At 39.4% G+C, this 26,114-nt stretch overlaps 1 protein-coding gene across 1 annotated transcript in view; it reads left to right on the top strand.

The window, feature by feature from the left end:
* Positions 1-25,731, top strand: part of RFX6 (regulatory factor X6) — a gene marked incomplete at its 3' end in the record, with an annotated part of 134,183 nt that extends 108,452 nt beyond the window's left edge. The window contains exons 15-19 of the mRNA XM_082252515.1: positions 650-772; positions 2,874-3,083; positions 5,671-6,177; positions 19,492-19,707; positions 25,547-25,731. Coding sequence (XP_082108641.1) covers positions 650-772; positions 2,874-3,083; positions 5,671-6,177; positions 19,492-19,707; positions 25,547-25,731 — 1,241 coding nt within the window. The remainder of the gene's footprint in view (positions 1-649; positions 773-2,873; positions 3,084-5,670; positions 6,178-19,491; positions 19,708-25,546) is intronic.
* Positions 25,732-26,114: the final 383 nt, after the last annotated feature.

Genomic DNA, 26,114 nt, shown 5'->3' with positions numbered 1-26,114 from the left:
GTAAGCAGCAAATTTTATGTTTTTTTTTCTGTATGAATATGAAGACATGTAAGACATATAAAGAAGGCGTTATCCCAATTGGGCTTCAAAAGTGGAAACACACTTTAAATTTGTGCAGTAACTATAATATGACAGAGGAAATGATACTGATAATTGCCAAAGATTTAACTGCAAGAGACTACACAGACAACACTCTCTTCCAGATTAATGTGCTGTTTTGCTGGAAGTAAATAATGCTAGATAAGGTGTTAATTTGTTTCCAAATGTCCATATCCTTCAACTGGACCCTACAGAGTTGGTACTCTTTACTATATCTCTTGTCCAAATACAGCAAACATATAAGTCATCCAAGCTTATTGTGAATGATTTATTTGCTTTTCCTTTAGTATAAGGCATGTCTTGCTTTCATCAGCATGATCTCCGATCTAGTTTGTGTGCTTTGAGGTAGTAAATATATTGAACCATGTAGCTCATTCATCCTAAGATTAGAATTAGAAATCTGACTTTAGAAACAAACCTTTGTTGGTTTTGGAAGGTCATTTGAAGTGCATTGATTGTTTATTTTTTGCCTTCACTTGTCTCTTGTAGATTGTGGTCAGATGTTCATGAAGATAGTATCAATACTCCACTCTCTCTTTTCTTTTTGTAGGTTCATTTCACCTAATACGAATGCTTCTTGATGAATATATTTTACTTGCTGTTGAGACACAGTTTAATAATGATAAAGAACAGGAACTTCAGAATCTATTAGATAAATACATGAAGAATGCAGGTAAACTAGAATTTGTCAACTAGAATAAAACTAAAACCACTAAGGATTGCACTTATTAGTATAAAGAAATAATGCTGAGGAATTGTTGAACATACCATCAGCCAGTTAGCTACTGACTCACCAATTGATAGATTGGCGTTATCCAAGTAACTTAAAAAACACAATTAAAAGCTAGGGCTGAAAGGAACCCAAAAGGATGTATACATTGCATATCTAGATTTTAGTAAGGCTTTTGACACTGTCCCACATAGAAGACTTATCAATAAACTGCAGTCATTGAGCATGGACTCCCATATTGTTGAGTGGATTAGGCAGTGGCTGAGTGACAGACAACAGAGGGTTGTAGTCAATGGAGAACATTCAGGACAAGGTCATGTTACCAGTGGGGTACCTCAGGGATCTGTACTGGGACTAATTTTGTTTAATATCTTCATAAGTGATATTGCAAAAGGCCTCGATGGTAAGGTTTGTCTTTTTGCTGATGACACAAAGATATGTAACAGGGTTGATGTTCCTGGAGGGAAACGCCAAATGGAAAAGGATTTAGGAAAACTAGAAGAATGGTCAGAACTCTGGCAACTGAAATTTAATGTGGATAAGTGCAAGATAATGCACCTGGGGCGTAAAAACCCAAGGGCAGAATATAGAATATTTGACACAGTCCTGACCTCAGTATCTGAGGAAAGGGATTTAGGAGTAATTATTTCAGAAGACTTAAAGGTGGGAAGACAATGTAATAGAGCAGCACGAAATGCCAGCAGAATGCTTGGATGTATAGGGAGAGGTATAAGCAGTAGAAAGAGAGAAGTGCTTATGCCGCTGTACAGAACACTGGTGAGACCTCACTTGGAGTATTGTGCGCAGTACTGGAGGCCATATCTCCAGAAGGATATAGATACTCTAGAGAGAGTTCAGAGAAGAGCTACTAAACTAGTACATGGATTGCAGGAAAAAACTTACCAGGAAAGGTTAAAGGACCTTAACATGTATAGCTTGGAAGAAAGAAGAGACAGAGGGGATATGATAGAAACTTTTAAATACATAAAGGGAATCAACTCGGTAAAGGAGGAGAGCATATTTAAAAGAAGAAAAACTACCACAAGAGGACACCGTTTTAAATTAGAGGGGCAAAGGTTTAAAAGTAATATGAGGAAGTATTACTTTACTGAGAGAGTAGTGGATGCATGGAATAACCTTCCTGCAGAAGTGGTAGCTGCAAATACAGTGAAGGAGTTTAAGCATGCATGGGATAGGCATAAGGCTATCCTTCATATAAGATAGGGCCAGGGACTATTCATAGGATTCAGATATATTGGGCAGACTAGATGGGCCAAATGGTTCTTATCTGCCGACACATTCTATGTTTCTATGTTACTAATTGGACAAATGGTAATTAGTTATTTCCTTTTGGGTTCCTTTCAGCCCTAGCCTGTAATTGAAACTATAATTAATTTCTATCTTTCCAAATAACATGAAAATCTTTAAAAGCATGATATAGTAGAAATTCATATATAATGTGTTATTTTTTAAAATTGAAAACGTGATGATCTGTTTATGTAGGTTTGAGTTTTGATAATACTGGAAACAAGCTGGATTAAAAAGATTTGTGATCATCATATATCGATATCAACAAATCCTCACTATTCTGCCATTTACACCAAGCACAGAGGGGCTGATTTACTAAAAGCAAAATTATGTTTACTTCTCTAGGGAATTTTCTCCATTGCTTAGTGAATGAGGTGAAGCTCTGTTGACTTTCACAATGTAATCATGTGCAAACAAAAATACTGTTCTTTTTTATCATTATTATTTTCCTTGCACTATTGGGTATAATTTGCAAAGTGAAATTTTATTACATTCACTAAGCTCTTGGGGGGGGGGGGAAATTCCCTTACAAAGTGCACCTTCCCTCAAAAAGTGAACAGCCTATTTGCTTTTAGTAAATCAACCCCCAAAGGGTATCCAGTGTGTCTTAGCTTGACCAACATAACTATGTAAAAATTGCCCTACCTAAACTTTAATTGCACCATTACCTCATTTTATTCATACTTCATGATTTCCTAATCTTATTTAGTGAGCCATATTTATTTTGTCTACCTAGATGCAAGTAAAGCAACATTTACAGCATCTCCTAGCTCTTGCTTTCTTGCTAGTCGCAACAAAACTGGTAGTCTTCCAAATGAATCCACTGTCAAAAATGAGTGTCAGCAAGAACAAGGTTACCCAGCAATGTCACCAGACCACCATGCTGGTCTTGTGCGTGGACTGCATACCTTCTCGAATGAAGATAGCGAAAATATTCCACTTACAGGTAAAATGATGGACATACCTAATTGAAGACTGACAGATGCATAAAAATGTTTGAAGTTTAACTGTCGGCTTGGAGCACCCCTCCACAGTGCCCTCTCTTCCGTCCCAGAGGATGCAGGTTCATCTTCAAATCTAATAAAGGAGAATGCAGAAAGTGGCATTAACATGATTTCAGCACTACTCCGTGCAATATGGGGCACTATGGGGTAGCAGGACATCGTGGTGTCACTCCTCAGGGGGTGGGTCCATGACACCTTGCATTCAAAGATGTCCTGATATCTAGAAGCAGAAAATAATTACTGTGGGGGGATAGCACCAGAGAGGAAATGCCAGAGCTGCTTTTTGTTTTAAACCCCTACTGAGGGACCAAAAAGAAAAATTATAACATAAGATAAATATATAAATAAAAGCACAAACATACATAAAAAGTGCATAAAAAGGGAGGACAGCTACATGGTGCAATTTATGAAAAATTATAATGTTTTTTTATAATCAACATTACCACGAGTATTCACACTGGAAAATAAATCATTCAAACATTCAGTAACCTGAGAAAAAAACATGCGCAAATCAATGACCAAAAAACAAATAGTGAATAAACAAATAAATAAATACATCTTCATTTAAATTATAGAAAATCCATAAAAATTGTGAAGTCCATGTATAGAGCCTACACATGAATAACATCCTCAGTTAGTATAGGAAAGGTTCCTCTCCACAAGCATGCAGACACACTATGCACTCACCACCTCAGAAGACGTCAGACGTAAGCAGATGAAAAAGCGTTGGGTGGTGTTTGACATACGTCATTTCTGGTCAGCTGTAATGCAGGTGGAGCGCAAACCGGTGATTCCTCTACAATACATGCTGATCCCTGTCTTCTTTGATGTAAGTGCAATACAACCTTCTTTTTTAAATAAATGATTTGAAATATTGCACCATGAGAGTGTTTTTTCACCTCCCTCTACAAATGGCAGCACTGGAGCTTTGAACACGCTATATATATATATATATATATATATATATATATATATTGAATGGATGACATCAGCGGTTTGAATTAATTCCTGTGACCTCATGTATGACATCTTGGATTTTCCAATATGCGTAGTTTGACTCCATGTAATAGGGGTCAATTAAATCTGGTCAGTACATAGTGTGCCTGCATGCTGGTGGAGAGGAAACTTTCCTAAACTCACTGAGGAAGTTATTCACGTGTAGGATTTATACATGGACTTCACAATTTTTATGTATTTTCTATAATTTAAATGAAGATGTATTTATTTAGTTGTTTATTCACTATTATTTTTTCACTATAGTGATATATTTTATGATATAAGAGCGCGGTTCCTTTATTTTTACATTCAGACAGTAACCTAAAACATTAGGCCAAATGTCAGCTGTTAAATTACATTTACTGCTACATTTATCCAGCTTGGAGCAATGTCTCTATGCATATACCATACCTGGCCAATGTCCCTGGAAGTTGAAAATCACTAAAATAGATACTATTTGCTCTTGGGTCCTATGCTGAGCAGCTGGCCTGCTGCACTCTGAACACAGAAGGTTGGCCGCTCAGCATGGGTGCCATTTAGTGAATGCTTTGCATTTTCTCAATGAATGGAAAGCATTCTCTAATTGGATGAGGTGGAGAGTGTGACGTCACCACCATGCCTCTCCACCTCCATCCAGTCAGAGAACACTTTGCATTCATTACGAAAATTCGAAATATTTTCCTAATGGTAACTGTGCGAAGTGACTAACCTCTTGTGTTGAGAAGGTAGCAGGGCAGTCTTTTGGCATGGGATCCACAAGTAAGTGGAGATCACTGGAGTAGCGATGTCTACTTCAGTGATTTCCAGCCTCCAGGGGAATCAGCCAGGTATGGTATTCCTATATTTACATTGGTCCAGCTTGGACTATGTACATAATATCCATACCAGGGGTTCCTCTTTGAACCCCCCTCACCCTCAACATTTCCTATGCCACAAAAGATAGTGGAAATATGTAAATTAGCTGTCTATGTGGAGAAAAGATCTAGTAGAGTATATTCCGTATGATTATTTAAAGCTGATCACAAGCCTTTATTTTTTAGGCATTACTTCATAAAATATTGTGAAATTTCTAGGTACACGAGTGTGACCTTTCTATTTTGAATGTTTTTCTGTTTTTAAGGTTGCCAGAAATTAGAAATTTAAACAAAGTAAATGCTCAGTGCCAGGTCAACTTTTTATTCTTAGTTTTGGATAGAGTGAGAAGAGGGTAGAACCACTGGAACCATTTATCTTCTCTTTCTGTTAATTTATAGGCGCAAGGGGATGTCTCACCAAACAATTAATAATGCAGGAAAAAAGTTAAGTTGTCAGTTTTTGTTACTGTTATGCCCTCACCGAGGAGTTGATAGGTGTTAGACAAAAAAGAAGTAAAGTAAAATCTCCCTAAACAGGCCAAAAACAGTATTTAAGATATGAGTGATGTTTAACCCTTTCCTAATCAATAAAAACACTAAAAACGCTGATGTAATTGATAATATATAATGTATTTTGCATAATTGTAAAATTTTTATCCATATCAAATTATGTTTATAGATCAGATGGATGTTACTCAAAGTACAGCTCATTTGATGACTCCACCAATGTCACCTGCTATGTTAAATCGTGGTAGTGTTATAAATCAAGGACCGATGGCTTTGAGGCCTTCTAGTGCAGGCCAAGGAATATCTAGTCATTCTCAAGTTTCTTCATTTTCTGAGCCACTCTACCAGAACCTTCCTCAGTCTAATCAGAACTACTTGTCATCTGGATCAAACTACCAAGCCATGTTCCGAGCTCATCCTCAGACTACTCCTGGAGCCTTCCATCACAGATTGGATCGTTACCAGCAGATAAATGAGCAGCAGGCTTCACGAGATTATTTCAGCAACAGCTGTGCAGTGACTTCATTTAGTGCTCGTCCATCCTCAAATTATGGAAATTCATCAAGTCCTCAAGAAATTCAGAGCATGCAGTTTCTGAATGCTAGTGGGTTCAATTTTCTAAATGGTTCTGTTTCCGGAAGCTGCCAAGGAGGAGCCTATTCTTCAAACACACCTAATGGTAGTGTTTACAGCTTGCCACAGTTATTGTGATAATAGATTTTTTTTTCCACAGATATCTTTTGTAATGTGATTTTTGCACAATTTTTGTGAACTTTTTTTTGATTTTGCCCACAGATGTAATAATGTTTATCAGTAGTTAATCTTATAAAGTGTTATTTTATCCCCAATGGTACTATCTTCTGTTTTTCTCAATATACATATTTTAGCTTTTGCAGCATTTTTATGTACATTTTTATTTTTTATCAAGAGTAAAGGTTTGTATATTGTACACTAGAGACAGAGTTAATTACCCACTAAAATGATTTTGCTTTACATTTGAGATAAGATATTAGCTATGGGGCGTGGGGGTGGAAAGGGGCCCTGAGTTAGAGGGACTCTTGAGGTAAATTAAGCAGATCTGTGTGCATGTGAAGATAACACAAAATTACTACTGTATCATTAGAGGTTGCAAAGGTTGCAGTTGAAACTAACCATGCATCCTCTGTGACATTTCTAAATAAAAAAAGCTACAGGCTGTCCAATAAACCTGCAACAACAAAAGAGAAAACAGGCGCCTCTGAGTTAAGACTGCAATTTAATATAGCAAACAAATAGTAAAAACTTACATCAAGGTAAGTATAAGCAGACAAGATGGGTCCTTCCGGTGTCCGTGTGGAGGCTTTGGGTTTAAAGTCACCGCTGTGGGTCTGTAGTCATCTCATCTCTTCCTTTTCCTGTCCAGCAGGAAGTGGAGGGTGTCACGGCAGTGAGATAGAGGCTTGGACCGCAGGGTGAAACCGCAGTGAGATGGAGGATTGGACCGCAGGATGGCCATGATATTCGTCCACAGGATCTTCCGGCGTAATGACTGTAATGACTGACGCGTTTCCGAGCCTGCGTACTGTGGTGGGATACCAGCACGTGCTCCTTTTTCAAAGTCAGATGACCAGTGTAGTCCTACATTTCTGGCCAGGTTGTTTGTTTGTTTGTTTTTTTCAGTAGACAGTTTCCCTTATACTGGTAGTCTGGGAGAAAGGAACAATCTTACATTAGTGGTCAGTGGCAGGAAGAGTGCCCCAAAGGGAGCAAATTTTCATTGGTGGGAAAATTACCCTTTGCATTAATGTCAGTGGAAGGAGGAATGTCCAGTAAATTGGTTATTAGTGGCAGGAAGAACACCCTTGAATGAGTAGTCTATGGGAAAAAGATTGGCAGACAAAAGGAGCCCGGATTACCAATGAATGAAAAAAAGCCAGTATGCAACCTCAGCAGCTCTGTTAGGGACTCCTGGGTGCAGAGTCTGATAGATGAGAAAACTGAAAAGGGGGGCGCTTCTGGTTATGGCTGTATAGATAAAGTCACAGTATGTGAAAGCAACAACTGTGATAAGGCTAAAAAAGCTCCACTCCAAGAAGAGGAATTCCAAAAGTCACACAGTTTATTGAATAAAAGCAATTAAATGAAAAATTAAATGGGAAAAATATTGCCTCATACAAAGGTGGTCAGCAGAGAAAATGCCCGGTTACACTGGTGGTCAGTGTAAGAAACGCTCCTTAAATTAGTGTTGGTTCAGTGGGAGAAAACATTTTCCTTACATTGTAATCAGCGGATAACATTTCCCTTTACATTATTAGACAGTGGGAAAACTCCTCCAAGTGTGTTCCAGTAGGGCCCCATTACATTGAAAGTTAGTGGGAAGACAGTTCCTTACATTGGTGTTCATTATGGTTAGTTGAAATGACAGGAAGGATTTCCCCTTAGATTGGTAGTTTGTAGGAAGAATGCATCTTAAATTGCTGACCAGTGGGCAGAGTGATTAATTACCTTGTTGGTAAGTAGGTGGAACTCCTTTGAATTTGTGATAAGTGACAGGAAGAATGCCTTTTTATATTGGTGGTCTGTGGCAAGAAGGATTATTCCTTAAGTTGGTGGTCAGTGAGAAGAAAAGTGCCACTTCCTACAATGTTGGCCAGTAGGGAAAAGAATTTCCCTTACATTGTTGCTCAGTAGGAAATAGAATGCCCCTTCACATTGGTGGTCATTGAGAATGATCCCCGTTATATTTGTTTCTAGTGATAAAAATGCCCTTTTACATTATTGGTTGGTGGTGAGGGTGACCATATAACACTGGTTACCAGTGAGTAGAATTATACTTGAATTGGTGGTCAGCCAGTTGAAAATAACAATATTGTGAATGGTTACTCCGGGAAAAGGACATTTTCCACTAGCCAAAGTCACCATCAGGCAGCAGATCAATCTATATGAATGGCCTGTTCGGAGTCAATGCACCCTCTTGTTGTCATCACCCTACTTTTGGTATGCAAATGCCATATGATATAATCTTTAGTGATAGGAAATAGAAAACATTGTTTCTAAATTGTAAAAAATAGCAAATGTCCAAGGGTAATTACCATTCTAAATGCAATTATGCGTCAGTGAATTGACATTGGTGTTTATTTACTAAAGGCAAATCAACTGTGCACTACAAGTGCAGTCGGTGTAGATCTAAAGGGTGACATGCAAGGAAATTTAAAAAACAGTGTTTTTGCTTGCACGTGATTAGATTATAGCAATCAGCAGACTTTCCCCTCATTTCAGAGCTTCCCCTCAGAACTACAGCGGCTGTACTTCCAAGTGCGCTCGCAGTGCACAGTGATTTGCCTTTAGTAAATCAACCCCATTGTGTATTTGAAGTTTGATTTACACATAGACATTTTAATGTGGTTATTTTATTTTTAGTGTGGTTTGTATTTTCAGACCACCTGAAAATTTAATTCTGTAGCATTTTTTCAACAGTACAGTTCTTGTATAAGTGGTTTAACATTATTCTGTTTTCAAAGTGCTATTAATGCTGTAGTTTGCCCATTTTTTTGTGTATTTGAATGCATGTAGCAGCATAAAGCCTCCTAACCAGCAAAACTTATAAAATGCATATCAGAACAAATGTACAAATGCTTAAAAGTTAGTATATACTAGTTTATGTGGCAGAACATGGACCTGCTGTTTGCTTGTGTACTGTCTTTTTGGGAAGGCATTGCTATTGAACATATACTACAGAAGTTGGGGTTTTAACCATTTAAGCCCCGGAGGATTTGGCTGCTAAAAGACCAGGGCCTATTTTGTGATTCAGCAATGTGTGACTTTAACGGACAATTGCGCGGTCGTGGGGGAGTAGGCGAGGACACCTTTAAATATTAACCACTTCTGGACCAGAAGGATTTGCCCCCTTAATGACCAGACCATATTTTGCGTGAAAATTTATGTGCTTTTTTTCCCACAAACAGAGCTTTCTTTTGGTGGTATTTGATCACCTGTGCTATTTTTACTTTTTGCGCTATAAACAAAAAAAAAATAACAATATTTTTCACATTTTTTTATATGAAATTCCCCCCCAAAAAATGTAAAAATCAAATTTTTTTTAACATTTTAGGCCAATTTGTTTTCTGCTACATATTTTTGGTAAAAAAAATCGCAATAAGCATATTTTGATTGGTTTGTGCAAAAGTTATTGCGTTTACTAACTATGGAAAAGATTTATGTCATTTTTATTGTTTTTTTTAACTAGTAATGGCGGCGATCTGCGACATTGCGGCGGACAGTTCGGACCCCTGACTGACATTTTTGACTGACATTTTTGACACTTTGGGGAGTACCAGTGACATTACTACAGTAATCAGTGCTATACATATGCACTGTTACTGTAAAAATGACACTGGCAGGAAAGGGGTTAACTTTATTAGTGATCAGTGGGTTAAATGTATCCCTAGGGGCGTGTTTCTAACTGTGGGGGGCGTGGCTAGTGATGCAACCACAGAGACATACGATCCTACATAGCAGGATCGTGTAGTCTCTGCAGTTAGATCAGGGAGAATGACAGGCGGCTTTGTTTACATCAACCGCCTGCCTTTCTCCCTCTCCAGCGGGAGATCGCGAGTGACCGGTGGACATCGGAGCCGCCGGTCACTCGCGCAGGGATGTCAGGGAACGAGCGGGGGCGGGAGCGCGCCTCCGGCTGCGTGCGCTCCCCCCCAGAGGCTTCTGGGCGAGCGACGTAGCTCTACGTCGGTTTGCCCAGGAGAGCCAGACTGCCGCAGTAAATAGTCGTGCGGCGGTCGGCAAGTGGTTAATGGGTGACTTGACGCCCAGCAGAAGATTTGCTACCTAATAGTAGGATCTGGCAATTTATGATGACTATTATCCAAAGGTGAATTTAGTTTGACTGACTTAGGCAAAGAAACAGAAAAGTCTGAATAAAGCCTTATATCTAGTATTGTTCATCACTATTGATGCTAAACTGTAGCAAATGGGATTTTTTTTTGCAAAGACATCTCACAAAAATACATATTTGAGAACTGTACTACTGAAAACAATGGCACTGAACTCTTGTCAATTCACAAATGCATATAACAAAACATTTTTTGCATAGATTCACTGAATGTTTTCACATACCGTGCCTTGAAAAAGTATTCATACCCCTTGAAATGTTCCACATTTTGACAACCAAAAACGTAAATGTATTTTATTGGGATTTTATGCGATAGATCAACACAAAGCGGCACATAATTGTGAATTAGAAAGAAAATAATATATGTTTTTCAAATTTTTTTACTAATAAATATCTGAAAAGTGTTGCGTGCGTTTGCATTTAGCCCACCTAAGTCAATAGTTTGTATAACCACCTTTCGCTGTAATTACAGCTGCAAGTGTTTTTGGGTATGTCTCTACCAGCTTTGCACATCTAGAGAGTGACATTTTTGCCCATTCTTGCAAAATAGTTCAAGCTCTGTCAGATTGGATGGAGAGCGTCTGTGAACAGCAATTTTCACATCTTGCCACAGATTCTCAATTGGATTTAGGTCTGGACTTTGGGCCATTCTAACACATGAATATGCTTTGATCTAAACCATTCCATTGTAGCTCTGGCTGTAGGTTTAGGGTCATTGTCCTGCTGGAAGGAGAACCTCCACCCCAGTCTCAAGTCTTTTAACAGGTTTCTTCAAAGATTGCCCTGAATTTGGCTCCATCCATCTTCACATCTACTCTGACCAGCTTTCCTGCCCCTGCTGAAAAAAAAAACATCTTCACAACATGATGCTGACACCACCATGTTTCACTGTGGGGATGGTGTGTTTAGAGTGATGTGCAGTGTTAGTTTTCTGCTACACATAGTATTTTGCTTTTAGGCCAAAAAGTTCAATTTGGTCTCATCTGACCAGAGCACCTTCTTCCACATGTTTGCTGTGTCCCCCACATGGCTTCTTGCAAACTGCAAACTGGAATTCTTATTCTTATGGCTTTTTCTCAACAATGGCTTTCTTCTTGCCACTCTTCTATTAAGGCCAGATTTGTGGAGTGCACGACTAATAGTTGTGCTGTGGCCAGATTCCCCCCATCTGAGCTTTGGATTTCTGCAGCTCCTCCAGAATTACCATGGGCCTCTTGGCTGCTTCTCTGATTAATGCTCTCCTTGCCCGGCCTGTTAGTTTAAGTGGACGGCCATGTCTTGGTAGGTTTGCAGTTGTGCCATACTCTTCGGATGATGGATTGAACAGTGCTCCGTGAGATATTCAAAGCTTGGTAAATTTTTTAATAACCTAACCCTGCTTTAAACTTCTTCACAACTTTATCCCTGACCTGTCTGTTTTTTTCCACTAGGGTTCTCTAACAAACTTTGGAGGGCTTCACAGAACAGCTGTATTTATACTGAGATTAAATTACACGCAGGTGAACTCTATTTACTAACTAGGTAACTTCTGAAGGCAGTTGGTTCCACTAGATTTTAGTCAGGGGTATCAGAGTAAAGGGGGCTGAATACAAATGCATGCCAAACTTTTCAGATATTTATTTTTAAAAAAATAAAAAAAACATTTATCATTTTCTTTCCACTTCACAAGTTTGTGCCACTTTGTGTTGGTCTATCACATAAAATCCCAATACAATACATTTACGTTTTTGGTTCTAACATGACAAAATGTGGATAATTTCAATGGTTATGAATACTTTTTCAAGGGACTGTACACACATCAAGTTTTTTTGTTATTTTTCACATGCAAGTCAAATCACATAAATAAAAGAATGGGTTTTTGTATGTTAACCACTTAAGCCCCGGAAGATTTTACCCCCTTCCTGACCAGGGCCTATTTTGCGATTCGGCACTGCGTGATTTTAATGGACAATTGCGCGGTCATGCGACGCTGTACCTAAACGAATTTGACGTCCTTTTTTTCCCACAAACAGAGCTTTCTTTTGGTGGTATTTGATCACCTGTGCGATTTTTTGATCATGTGCTATAAACAAAAAAAGAGCGTCAATTTTGCAAAAATAACAATATTTTTCACATTTTTTTATATGAAATTCCCCAAAAAATGTAAAAATCAAAGTTTTTTAACAATTTAAGGCCAATTTTTTTTTTTTTTTACCATATGTTTGGTAAAAAAAAATAGCAAAAAGCGTATTTTGATTGGTTTGCGCAAAGGTTATTGCGTTTACTAACAAAGGGAAAGATTTTTGTCATTTTTGTTGTTTTTTTTTTAACGCGTAATGGCGGCGATCTGCGATTTTTTTTGCGGGACTGCGACATTGGGGCGGACAGATCAGACCCTTGACTGACATTTTTGACACTTTTGGGGTTACCAGTGACATTACTACAGTAATCAGTGCTATACATATGCACTGTTACTGTAAAAATGACACTGGCAGTGAAGGGGTTAACTTTTTGAGAGGGAGGGGTTAAGTGTGTCCCTAGGGGCGTGTTTCTAACTGTGATTGGCTGTGGCTTGATGTGTAAGAACAGTCATCAACGGTCCTACATAGCAGAACCGTATGATCACCATTCTTACACAGGGGAGACTGACAGGCAGCTTTGTTTACATTAGCTGCCTGCCTTTCTCCCGGTGTAACGGATGATCGCGAGTGCCCGGCGGACATCGAGTCTGCCGGGCACACGCGCGGGAGAGTCCGTGACCGCGCGGGAGTGGGAGCGTGCCTCCGGCGACGTGCGCTCGCTCCCTAGAGCCTCACAGGCTAGCAACGTAGCCCTACGTCGATTTGCCTGTGAGGGGCTGACCGCCGCCGTAAATAGTCATGCGGCGGTCGGCAAGTAGTTAACATTACTCTATTACTATGGGACCAATCTAAAGTACCACCTTCCTGTAAAGGAAGATGTTGTATATCTTTCTTTCCAGCAGCCTTTGTTCAAAAACACCACCACATAGCAGCCTGTAGTGATGTAAGAGCCAGCAGGAGGCACCACATTGTGCATTGGTGAAACTATCAAATACCTTAAGCAGGAAGGTATCTACCACAGTGCATAATTTTAAGACATGGGCCACCAAAAAGCTAAGTTAACAGTAGCCCTTCTTCAGGCTTGGCTTACTTACTAGTTTGGACCCCATAGGATCACTTAAAAAGTACCACTAGCCTCTGGCTGGTATTACAGTGAGATATCTGAGGAGGAGACCAGAAAATTAAACCACTTGAGGCAGATAAAATAATGCATCAGAAGATAAAATACTGATACATCAGAAATGAAGGTTTTCACTGGTTAAATAATGATTTCACTTTGAAAAGTAGTTGCACCAAACCTATGGGATATTTTGGTATGTAAATTGAGTGTTGTGATGATATTATGTGATATTAATGAATAGCATAGTGAATGACACTCTGGTCTTCATTATCAGGAGCCATAGTCAAGGATGTATTTATTGCAGCATGCTCATGCATATGCTGGAAATCACAAACTGCTAGAAAGATGTACCGTCCGCATGAGTTTACCTAACCCTACCCATTCCAATTAAATAATCTTCAGAAAATTGTAAAAAGATTAAACTGACATCTAGAGGAAAACCTGTTGTTTTACATGTTCTCAGTCATGGCTTGAAACAGCCATTTTCAACCAGGGTTTCTGCAGGGGTGCCTTGGCAAAATTCCTAAAAATGGATCAAAAATTGTATACAAGCCAGCAGGTGGATCAAGACTGTCTTTTAGTTACGCAAAGCCAATGGTGTTCATTATGCACCATTATGACTTTCTAGACACTGGCATCCTGGCAACCAATGATGTCATCAGCTAATAAGGAGGATGTCTGTTGCCTTAACAGCATCTCTGGTTAGCCCTCCTGTGCCCCTCTCCCTTAGCACTGTGGGGACATTAGCTGACTGATGGAGAGACATTGAGGGAGAAGAGAAACATTGGAATACTAGTCAGTACCAGTGTGCAAAAGTGTATTTGCTTTGAAAGAATATATCATCTCTAACATCGGGGCCCTACACGTGGATGTTGTTACATTGTGTAAAGCTATTAGAAATGTTTTTTTACATTCTAGAACGGGGTGCCTTGAGACTGTCCATAATTTTAACCACTTTCAGACCGGAGGATTTGGCTGCTCAATAACCAGGCCCTATTTTGCAATTCGGCACTGTGTGACTTTAATGGACAATTGTGCGGTCATGCGATGCTGTACCCAAATTATATTGACGTGCTTTTTTTCCCACAAATAGAGCTTTCTTTTGGTTTTATTTGATCACCTGTGCAATTTTTATTTTTTGCGCTATCAACAAAAAAAGAGTGACAATTTTGAAAATAACACAATATTTTTCACATCCTGCTATATGAAATTCTCAAAAAAAAAGAAAATTTAAAAATCTAATTTTTTTAACATTCTAGGCCAATTTGTTTTCTGCTACATATTTTTGGTAAAAAAAAAACTGCAATAAGCGTATTTTGATTGGTTTGCACAAAAGTTATTGCGTTTACTAACTACGGGAAAGATTTATGTCATTTTTATAGTTTTTTTTGTTTACTAGTAATGGTGGCAATCTGCGATTTTTTGCGGGACTGAGACATTGCGGTGGACAGATCGGACCCGCAACTGACATTTTTGACACTTTAGGGGGTACCAGTGACATTACTACAATAATCAGTGCTACAAATATGCACTGTTACTGTAAAAATGACACTGGCAGGGAAGGGGTTAACCCTGTTTGTGATGAAGGGGTTAAATGTGACCCTAGGGGAGTGATTCTAACTGTGAGGGGCATGGCTTGTGAAGTCATCACAGAGACATGTGATCCTATATAGCAGGATCACATGACAGCTGTGATAACTTCAGGGAGAAGTACGGACGGCTGTGTTTACATCAAACGTCCGTCCTTCTCTGTCAGCGGCGGGAGATCACGAGTGGCCGGCGGCCATTAGAGCCAACTGCCACACGCACTAGCTTCCCCGCTGACGAGCGGTGACGGGAGCGTGCCTCCGGCAGGGCAGGATCGCCCCCTAGCTCCGCCCAGGCGAGCGCCCTAAATTTATGGGCCTTTGCCTGGGAGCGCCAGCCTGCCGCAGTACATCTGCGGCGGCTGGTGCTAAAGTGGTTAAAGGGTGCCTTGAAACTGTCCATAATTTTAAAGGGTGCCTTGACTGAAAAAAGGTTGAGAAACATTGGTTTGGAGACATGTTTACTGCTCTGCAGCTCAACTTATACAAGGTCTGTCTGCTTCTAATAGTTTGTGGTCTCCAGCAATCGCATAAGTTAATTGCAAAAAAAATATTCATTTCTGGTTCTTGCAACTAAAAGAGTAGAGAATTTACAATTGCAAAGAGAATGCTTACTTCGCTTTGTAAATGAGTTGAAGTTGTTTTCACTTGAATCTGTCAATCGTGTGCAAGCAAAAATTCTATCTTTATTTTTTTCTTTCAAATGACCACGAACATTTACTTTGTTAAAGTTGGCAATCCAAACATATTCCCCATACCTACCACCCCCTGAGCTTGTCCCTGTTTTTCTTTCATCTTTCTATTATGAATATATGCTTCCCTTTTAACTCTGCGACATCATCATAGGGCATCTAAACTTCATACATCAACAGAGAACTAGATGAATGGTAGGGGGCATTACTGTGAGTGTCGGAAGGTGTACAGAGAACTCCCTTGTCATTCCAGATATTCATACTGTCCCATTTTCATCAGTCTCCACTGTATGAAGAATAGCGTAATAAAGGACCACAGCCGTTTTTGATCCAAAATTGTCTTTTGGTTCATTATGATTATATATAAAGGTATATATATATATATATATATATATATATATATATATATATATATATATATATATAGTTGATTTATTGAATTGTTCTACCTACGGTCCCATAGCAAACAGCAAAGCCCCTTTGCTTTGCAGATCCTATTCATGTGCCAATACTGGAACATTGAACACAGCTGCAAAACAATAGGGATTAGGTGTTTGCTATCCTTCATGTGGCTTTATTCACTGTATAAAAAAGACTGCATAGGCAGGAAGTCTAGGAAGTGTCTGCCCAGCATACACATTGCTATCAGTGATCTGAGCTTCTGGGTAATTAGCAGCAGAACTAACAGAGAGACTATAGTTACCAGAAGTCCAAAGATTTACACCACCCTGTCAAAGACCTGAGCTAGGACTTTGGGCAGAGAGAATAAGAGGCTGCTAGGTGGGCACAGCCTATCATTTATACCTCATTGTCGGTGTCCCGGAGCTGTAGGATAGGGATGTGCAGAGCTAGCGTAGCATGCAGAGAGAGGCTTCTGAGCAGTCTGATTAAATTAGCAAGCGCAACCATACAGCGGATGCCTTACACAACCCTATCACTGTCCTGGGCCCTTAGTTGATGCAGAACACATATTCGAATAATTAGATCAGAGGGAGGAGGTCCATCTTTATGCTGAAATGATCCTGCTACTGGGGGCAGTGCGAGAGTGATGATGTCAACTGATAAGAGCTTCCAAGGGCAATGAGGGGACCAGTCACCCTGCTGCACATAGAGCAGGCACAGGTATCTGCTCTCCTGAACAGGAAATACTGGAGAAATAGGTCAGTAGGGTGACTTTGGGAGAGGATATCACAACAATGTAGAAAAAGAAATCTTCTATGCAAGGACACAGGATAAAAAGGCAAAACATTATTAACGTCCCTGAAAAAAAAAAAAAAAAAAAACATTTTTGCATGGAGATGAGCATAAGCAGAAAACCTAAATTATTTTAGTAAACCAAGCTAGGGAATGAGACAATGAGGAGAATTTATCAAAATTGGAGCAGCTGTATGTACATTGCAATAAAGCAGTTTCTATCTTTCATTTTCAAAGCTTATCTGAACAAGTTGAGGATTGATGCTGATTGATTGCCATGCACAGTTGTTCCAGATATTGGCTGCTGCAACTTTGATTAATTCCCCCAATATGTTCCTCCTTTCCTCTATAAGACCTGAAGAAGTTACTTGAATGAATTGCCAAATGTCTTCCCATCTTAGAACAAGCCCATTTCAAAGAGACTAACTAGTACTAGCTTTTGTCTACAGTTCCAGTTTAGCTGCAGAGCTAAATGTTAACAGAGAAGTGTTTACACTGGCCTAGGCCTGTGATTACAGCTCACAATGCATATGTATAGAGATGCTACAACAAAAAGGTCACGGTATATTTGCAAAGTCGATGTGTACCCCTTAGCATATTAAAGAGATATGGGGGTTGATTTACTAAAGGCAAATAGACTGCACACTTTTCAAGTGCAGTTCACCTCATTATTTCCCAGATCTTAGTGAATGTGGTGGTAAAGCTTAATTTAGTAAAAAATACTCAATCAGGTGCAAGGAAATAAAAAAATAAATAAAAAATGTTTACTTGCACATGATTGGATTATGGAAATCAGCAAAGCTTCATCACATTTACCATGTTATGTGAAAAATTAGTGCAAATTCATTGCCAAAGTGCAGTCTATTTGCCTTTAGGAAATCAACCCCAGTATGTTTTAAAAGCATTGTTGTTGTTCAGTAGTTTAGTCATGTCTGACTCTTCGTGACCTCATGAACCATAGTGCGCCAGGCTTTTCTGTCCTCCATTGCCTCCTGGAGCTTGCCTAACTTCATGTTCATTGTTTCAATGATGCTATCTATCCATCTTGTTTTCTGTTGTCCTCTTCTCCTTTTTCCTTCCATGTTTTCCAGCACCAGGGTCTTTTCCAATGAGTCCTCTCTTCACATTAGGTGGCCAAAGTATTCGGGTTTCAGCTTTAGGATCTGTCCTTCCAGTGACTTTTTAGGGTTGATTTCCTTCAGGATTGACTGGTTTGATCTTCCTGCAATCCAAGGGACTTTCAAGAGTCTTCTCCAACACCATGGTTCAAAAGCATTCTTCCACGTTCAGCCTTCCTTATGGTCCAACTTTCACAGCCATGGGTTACTACTGGGAATACTAAAGCTTTGCCTATACGGCACTTTGTCGATAGGGTGATGTCTCTGCTTTTTATAATGTTGTCTAGGTTTGCCATTGCTTTCCTCGTAAGAAGCAATCATCTCTTAATTTCATGGCTACAGTCACCGTCTGCTGTGATCTTGGAGCCTAGGAAGATAAAATCTGTCACTGTTTCTATTTCTTCTCCTTCTATTTGCCAATGAGTGACGTGGCTGGTTGCCATGATCTTAGTTTTCTTAATGTTCAATTTCAGGCCAGCTTTTGTACTCTCCCTTTTCATTTTCATTAAGAGACATTTTTGTTCTTCTTCACTTTCTGCCATTAGTGTGGTATCATCTTCATATCTCAGGTTGTTGATATTTCTCCTTGCGATCTTAATTTCGGCTTGTGATTCATCGATCCTGGAACTTTAAAAGGATAGTTATCTATAAAGTGTTTTTGAATTGAAAATGTTGAAATGTAATATGTATATCTAAAGAAATACTGTATATTTTAGTCATTCAAATAACTGAATATTTGGTATTTTTAAGTCAAAATCCCTCCTGGGTTTTGTCATTCAAGTGGCTTCATAGAAATTAAAAAAGAACTCCCGATAAGCGGTGAAATTCATCCAAGATTAAACAACTTTATTTGTTCTTGACATAAAGTGCATCTAAAGTTATTATAATTTTTTTTTTCCAGTTTGGGGAAAAGTTAAAACCCTTGTCAGGTTTTTATTGCTCTCTGTGTCACCTTTGGGGAGGTCCACCTCCCTATTTGTCCTGGTGACCATTGTTGCCTGAAATGAAAGCAAGGGAAAAATCTTTTGAGTTGTCACTGGGTCATGAATTAGCGGAAAAATCTTTCAATTGTTTCAGAGACAAGTGTCTAAGAGATCGTTTTTCTTACTCTCTTTTCACTTCCTGTTACATCTTGAGATAGGAAGTAAAGGATACGCTCTGTAAATGGACAGAGACAAAACAAAAGTGAATGTTTTAACAATTTCCTACTCCATCTAAAATTGAAAATGATAGTTTTGGCTTTAGATATACTTCTAAGCTTACTTGATATGTTTATATGGTTTATCTGTTTATCTTTTTTATATGCTACAAATAATTGTGGTCCCCTCTTTTTTACAGGATACTATGGAAATCATTTAGGCTATTCAGAGTCCCATCGACTTGGATCAATGATAGACCAACATGTATCTGTGATTAGCAGCATAAGTTCTATACGACCATTGCATTCTTTTAATGATATTCATGATCCACTCAATATTTTAGAAGACAGTGGCAGAAAGCAGTTGGGATCCTATTATACAGAAGCATCACCTGCTATTGTTTGTCGCAATTCAAGTAAGTAAAGTGCAAGGCTCATGGTTGTGTAACTACAGTGCATCCAGAAAGTATTCACAACGCTTCCCTTTTTCCACGTTTTGTTATGTTGCAGCCTTATTCCAAAATGGATAAATTAATTATTTTCCTCAAAATTTTACAAACAATACCCCATAATAACTACGTGAAAGAAGTTTGTTTGAAATCTTTGCAAATTTATTGAAAATAAAAAATGAAAAATAAACACATGTACAAAAGTGTTGAAGCCCCTTTGGCACCAATTACAGTCTCAATTATTTTTGAGAATGATGCTACAAGCTTGGCACACCTATTTTTGGGCAGTTTCTCCCATGCTTCTTTGCAGGACCTCTCAAGCTCCATAGGGTTGGGTGGGGAGCGTCGGTGCACAGCCATTTTCAGATCTCTCCAGAGATGTTCAATTGGGTTCAAGTCTGGACTCTGGCTGGGCCACTCAAGGACATTCACAGAGTTGTCCCTTAGCCACTCCTTTGTTATCTTGGCTATGCGCTTAAGGTCGTTGTCCTGTTTGAAGATGAATCTTCGCCCCAGTCTGAGGTCCAGAGCTCTCTGGAGCAGGTTTTCATCAAGGAAGTCTCTGTACATTGCTGCATTTATCTTTCCTTTGATTCTGACTATATCTTCCAGTTCCTGCCGCTGAAAAACATCCCAACAGCATGATGCTGCCACCACCATGCTTCACTGTAGGGATGGTATTGGCCAGGGTATGAGTGGTGTCTGGTTTTCTCCAGACATGACACTTGCCATTCAGGCTAAAGAGTTCAATCTTGGTTTCATCAGACCAGAGAATTTTGTTTCTCATGACCCGAGAGTCCTTCATGTGCCTTTTGGCAAACTCTAGGTGGGCTGTCATGTGCCTTTTACTAAGGAGTGGCTTCCATCTGGCCACTCTACCATACAGGCCCAATAGGTGGAGTGCTACAGAGATGGTTGTTCTTCTGGAAGGTTCTCCTCTCTCCACAGAGAAATGCTGGAGTTCTGTCAGAGTGACCATCAGGTTCTTGGTTACATCCCTGACTATGGCCTTTCTTCCCTGATTGCTCAGTTTGGCCGGCAGTCCGCTCTAGGAAGAGTCCTGGTGGTTCAAAACTTCTTCCATTCACAGATGATGGGGGCCACTGTGGTCATTGGGACCCTCAATGCTGCAGAATTTTTTCTGTACCCTTCCTCAGATCTGTGCCTCAATAAAATCCTGTCTTGGAGGTCTACAGACAATTCCTTGGACTTCATGGCTTGGTTTGTGCTCTGACATGCACGGTTAACTGTGGGACCTTATATAGACAGGTGTGTGCCTCTCCAAATCCTGTCCAATCAACTGAATTTACCACAGGTAGACTCAAATTAAGTTGTAGAAACATCTCAAGGATGATCAGTGGAAACAGGATGCACCTGAGCTCAGTTTTGAGTGTCGTGGCAAAGGCTGTGAATACTTATGTACATGTGATTTTTTTCATTTTTTATTTTTATTAAATATGCAAAGATTTCAAACAAACTTCTTTCATGTTGTCATTATGGGGTATTGTTTGTATAATTTTGAGGAAAAAAATGAATTTAATCAATTTTGGAATAAGGCTGTAACATAACAAAATGTGGAAAAAGTGAAGCGCTGTGAATACTTTCCGGATGCACTGTAAGTTGGATAAAGACATCCAGAGAGTCCATCAAGTTCAGAGAAATAAAAAACACTCTGCTTTCTTAAAACCTTTATTTGATTCAGTTACACAGAAAGGTAAAAACTTGGTTCTGTTATTACAGGGAAAAATCTCAAAAAATAATATTGAATAACTCTCTGGATGAACACTCTAAAAAGTTACATATTTTCTATAATTATTAGTAACCCGTGATGTTTTGTATTTTTAAAAATGCATCCAACATTTTTTTAAAGGAATCTAAAGTCTCGTACACACGCGTCGAAAATTGGCAGGGAATGTTCGTCCGACGTCCGATCTGCCGATTTTCGGCTTGTTAGTATGATGCTTCCGACAACCAACTCTGACTTTTCGGCCAAAAAAAATCTGGTGTGCAGGCTATAAAATTTTTGTCCGCCGTAAAAACACGGCCGATTTTCGTGCAGTCAGTACAGATTTCGACAGGGAAAAATCTAATGAGCAAGTCTGGGCATGCGCAGAGAAGAAAGAACACAAAAAAAAGCAACCCAACACATGACATCACTTCTGAAGTAGAATTTTGTCGGGCGAGAAAATTCGTGTGCAGTCTAGGCACATTCCAACCAACAAAACACAACTCTGGACAAAAGTCGGATGATCGGTCGGCCGATAATCGTTGCGTGTGTAAGGGGCTTAAGTCTGTGAGAACAAGCTCCCGTTGAAGACTATTCTTACAGTTAGGCTCCATTAACACCTGAGCGTATCGATTTACTGGCATTTTTGCAACTTTTAATGTTTTACAGCTTCAAGTGTTTTTATTTAGCCAAAAGAAAACACAAGGGGAGGAGAGGGAGAGGCAATTTGGGGTTGGAGAGCTGCATTTTACGCTTTTTAGGAGCTTTTTTCTACTCAAGTCAGGCGTTTCTATTGAAGTCTATGGGGCCAAAAACGCTTGCAATCTGTCAAAAAGAAGTTCATGCACTTTTTTAGCTTTAGGTGTTTTGCTTCAGGCAACAGAATGCTCAGATGTGAACAGGGGACATTGAAATAAATGGAATTTTGCTTGTTGGGCATTTTGGAACCTGAGATGAGCGTTTTACTAGCTGAAACTTGCTTAGGTGTGAACAGGGCTTTAGGAATTTTTACTGTATGTAAAGGTTAAATCTCCTCCAGGGGCAAAAAGCCTCCTTTTATCTTTTATGGTGACTTTCAAATGTAAAATATTTACATTTGGTTAATATAACCTCCTTTAGGGCCCATTCACACCAGAAACTGCACATTTACTGCATTTATTTTTTGCATGCACAGTGATATGAATTTGATACATGTTTTTATACTCATTTGCAAGCATTTGTGGTGCATTTTTCATATGCTTGCAGTTCCTTTGAGGTCACTTCCATGTTCTTTCTTCTTTGGGCTTTTATGTGCACTGCACTACATTGGTGCATTTACATGCGCTTCTGTGCGTTTGCAGTGCAGAAAATGCAGCTTGCAGTACTTTTTATTACTACATTGTGCTGTAATAGTGTGAACTATACCCACAGAATAACCTGGATTTTGGACTGTCTATGCAGTTGGAGTGCAGTCAAAAACGCATTCCCATTTCGTCCCCACTGCATTTGGTGTAAATGGGCCCTTAACCGCTTGCCGACTGCTCACAGTATATTTACTGCGGCAGTCGGCCCCTCACAGGCAGAGTGACGTAGGTCTACGTCGCTCGCCTGTGAGGCTCTGGGGAGCGAGCGCGCGCCCCCAGAGGGGCGCTCCCGCGTGGTCACGGACCCCCCCGCGCGTGTGACCAGCGGACCCGATGTCCGCCGGCCACTCGGCGATCGGCGGGGGAGAGGGAGAATGTCAGGCAGCTTGTGTAAACAAGCCACCTGTCATTCTCCTCGCTGTAAAAACACTGATCACTCGGATCTAGTATGTAGATCCGTTGATCAGTGTCCTTACAGCTCAAGCCACAGCCAATCACAGTAGAAAGCACGCCCCTAGGGACACACACAGCCCCTCCCTCCCAAATAAAGTTAACCCCTTCACTACCAGTGTATTTTTACAGTAACAGTGCATATATATAGCACTGATTACTGTAGAAATGTCACTGGTAACCCCAAAAGTGTCAAAAATGTCAGTCAAGGGTCCGATCTGTCTGCCCCAATGTCGCAGTCCCGCAAAAAAAATTGCAGATCGCCGCCATTACACGTTAAAAAAAAAAACACCAAAAATGACAGAAATCTTTCCCTTTGTTAGTAAACGCGATAACTTTTGCGCAAACCAATCAAAATACGCTTTTTGCGATTTTTTTTACCAAACATAGGTAGCATAAAACAAATTGGCCGAAAATTTTAAAAAATTTTGATTTTTACATTTTTTTTTTTGGGGAATTTCATATAAAAAAATGTGAAAAATATTGTTATTTTTGCAAAATGTACGCTCTTTTTTTGTTTATAGCGCAAAAAGTAAAAATCGCACGGGTGATCAAATACCACCAAAAGAAAGCTCTGTTTGTGGGAAAAAAAGGACGCCAAATTTGTTTAGATACAGCGTTGCACGACCGCGCAATTGTCTGTTAAAGTCACGCAGTGCCGAATCGCAAAATACCCCCTGGTCGTTTAGCAGGAAAATCCTCCGGGGCTTAAGTGGTTAAGGTGGTTGTAAACGATTAACTTGTAAAAAAAAAAAAACATTCAGTTTAAAATTGAACTGAAAGGAAAACATTTGAGTATAGAGATAAAAAAAACATTTTATTACATTTATAAAAACTTTTTTTTATAAGTGATCACATTCCCTCTGTTCTCAGCTGCATAAGAGCTAGGGGTAGGAGAAGCAACAGCACACTGATCTTCCCAGTGAATGACTGTGCAGGGGGGACATGTCAGGACAAGTCTGTTCATTGAAGGAGAGCAGCCTGAGTTCCCAGCACAGCTAGAGAACTGACCACACTGGGCTCACCTGCCTAGTGTGGTCAGTTTTTAACAGGAAAGTAGAAGGACTGGCAGGAAAACCGGGGATTAACACAAAGGAAGCAAAAAAAAAAAAAAAAAGAGAACAGGATACTTTTTCATACAAGTACATGGTACAACAGGCACATATCATGAAATGCTGGGGTAACAAGCGCTTTAATATTCAAGATTGATTAATTTAAGTTTAGTTCATCTTTCCTTATAACTGAGGTTCTCTATGTCCCCTAATTCATTTAGTTTCCCTTCTGTAGACTACTTTTAGTTAACCGACATCTTTGTTTGGTCTAGTGCCCACTGCTGAACATCACATTTAAGCAGGTCTTACTAATGTTTTTTGGAGGGGAAAGATCCTGGAAAGGAGTCAAGGCTGTTCTACTAGAAAAGTGAATGTTTGTAAACCAGGTGAAGCTCTGTTCACTTTGAGTACCCAATCACGTTGCTGGAAAATGTAAAAAAGCAGGAATTTTGCTAGCACACAATTGGCAGATTGATGTAAACAAAGATCAGCTTTTTTAGAAACATGCATTACACAAAGAAACCCAATGTTTTTCAGTGCAAAGAGATCAGCATGGTGGAGCAACTTCATGTGGCATGTCTATGCGCTGAATGATGTTTCACAGAAAAAAAAAAAAAAAAATTCTTACAGTGAAAAAGGGACTTTTAAGCATTAGCTTTAACCCATCCTTACACAGCTGGAAAACTACAAATGTTGTCAAAGTTACAACTGTTTAAAAATTCATTGGGGCCTGAGTATAGGGACTGTCTCAAAAACAAAGAGGGGACTTTTTGGAGTTCTGGGTTTGACCACAATCTAACCCTAATTACTTTTTAAAATTGTGTTAATGGCCACATTTTGGGCATTCAAGCATTTGTATATTCTTAAAAAAAAAAAGCAAAAAAGACACTAGTGATCTCTGTAGCAGCAGAAACTATGAAGTAATCGATCCTCAATATTTACAGCATAAGTGCTAAAGTTGTTTAAACCTCCCAGAAATGAGAAGTTGAAAGGCTGAAAGGCTGGCAAGTCACAACTGGGTTGGGCAGGGAGAATGGGATAGGCCAAGCGGAGCTGCTAAGAGAAGGACTTACTAGACTTCAGTGCCTCTGCTGTGAAGTTTGAAGATGAATTGCTCCACAGTGCCTATAGCTACAGAGGTCAGAAGGTGCTTCTTTTAAAGATAAGCCATAGCATGATTACAAGTTCATCTTATTTGCCAACCTAACATAATGAATGTTTTTACTTTTTTTTAGCAGGTTCAAATATGCAAAGTGTGATATCTGCCCCCACCTCCCAATGCATGTATGGAATGACAGAACAATATGGCCCTCAAGAATCACTGGAGACTCATGTTCAGTCTAGTGACATGAGGGAGATGATGTCCTCTTTACCTCCAATCAATACAGTCTTCATGGGAACATCTTCAGGAAATACATAAGTCAATTCTGATAAAAAAAAAAAGTAAAAACGACACTTTACATAAGTAAATTATACCTTTATCCACATTCCTGACAGTTTTGGTGTTGTAAACTAAGGAAATAAGACAATGGGATAATCGGCTTTGAGAACAGTATGTTTAACCACCATGTTTTGTTTTTCCACCATTAACCAATTGAAATCATTATCTCTTTTTCACCCTTTGAGGGATACAGGAATCTTGGCCATGTCACGTGGGTTATAATGCCACTTTTGGGAGGTTTGGATACTGGTGAAACAAAAAAAAAACCTAAGCAAGACCCTGTACAGCCCCACCTCCAACTGTCATGTCCAGCTGTCATGTGTTTCGCTAGTGTTGCAGGTTGGATACCTATTTTCAGCTCT

Source organism: Pelophylax lessonae, assembly GCF_965119305.1.
Source record: "Pelophylax lessonae genome assembly, chromosome: 3".
Classification (NCBI taxonomy): domain Eukaryota; kingdom Metazoa; phylum Chordata; class Amphibia; order Anura; family Ranidae; genus Pelophylax; species Pelophylax lessonae.
This window is presented reverse-complemented; position numbering and strand designations above follow the sequence as displayed.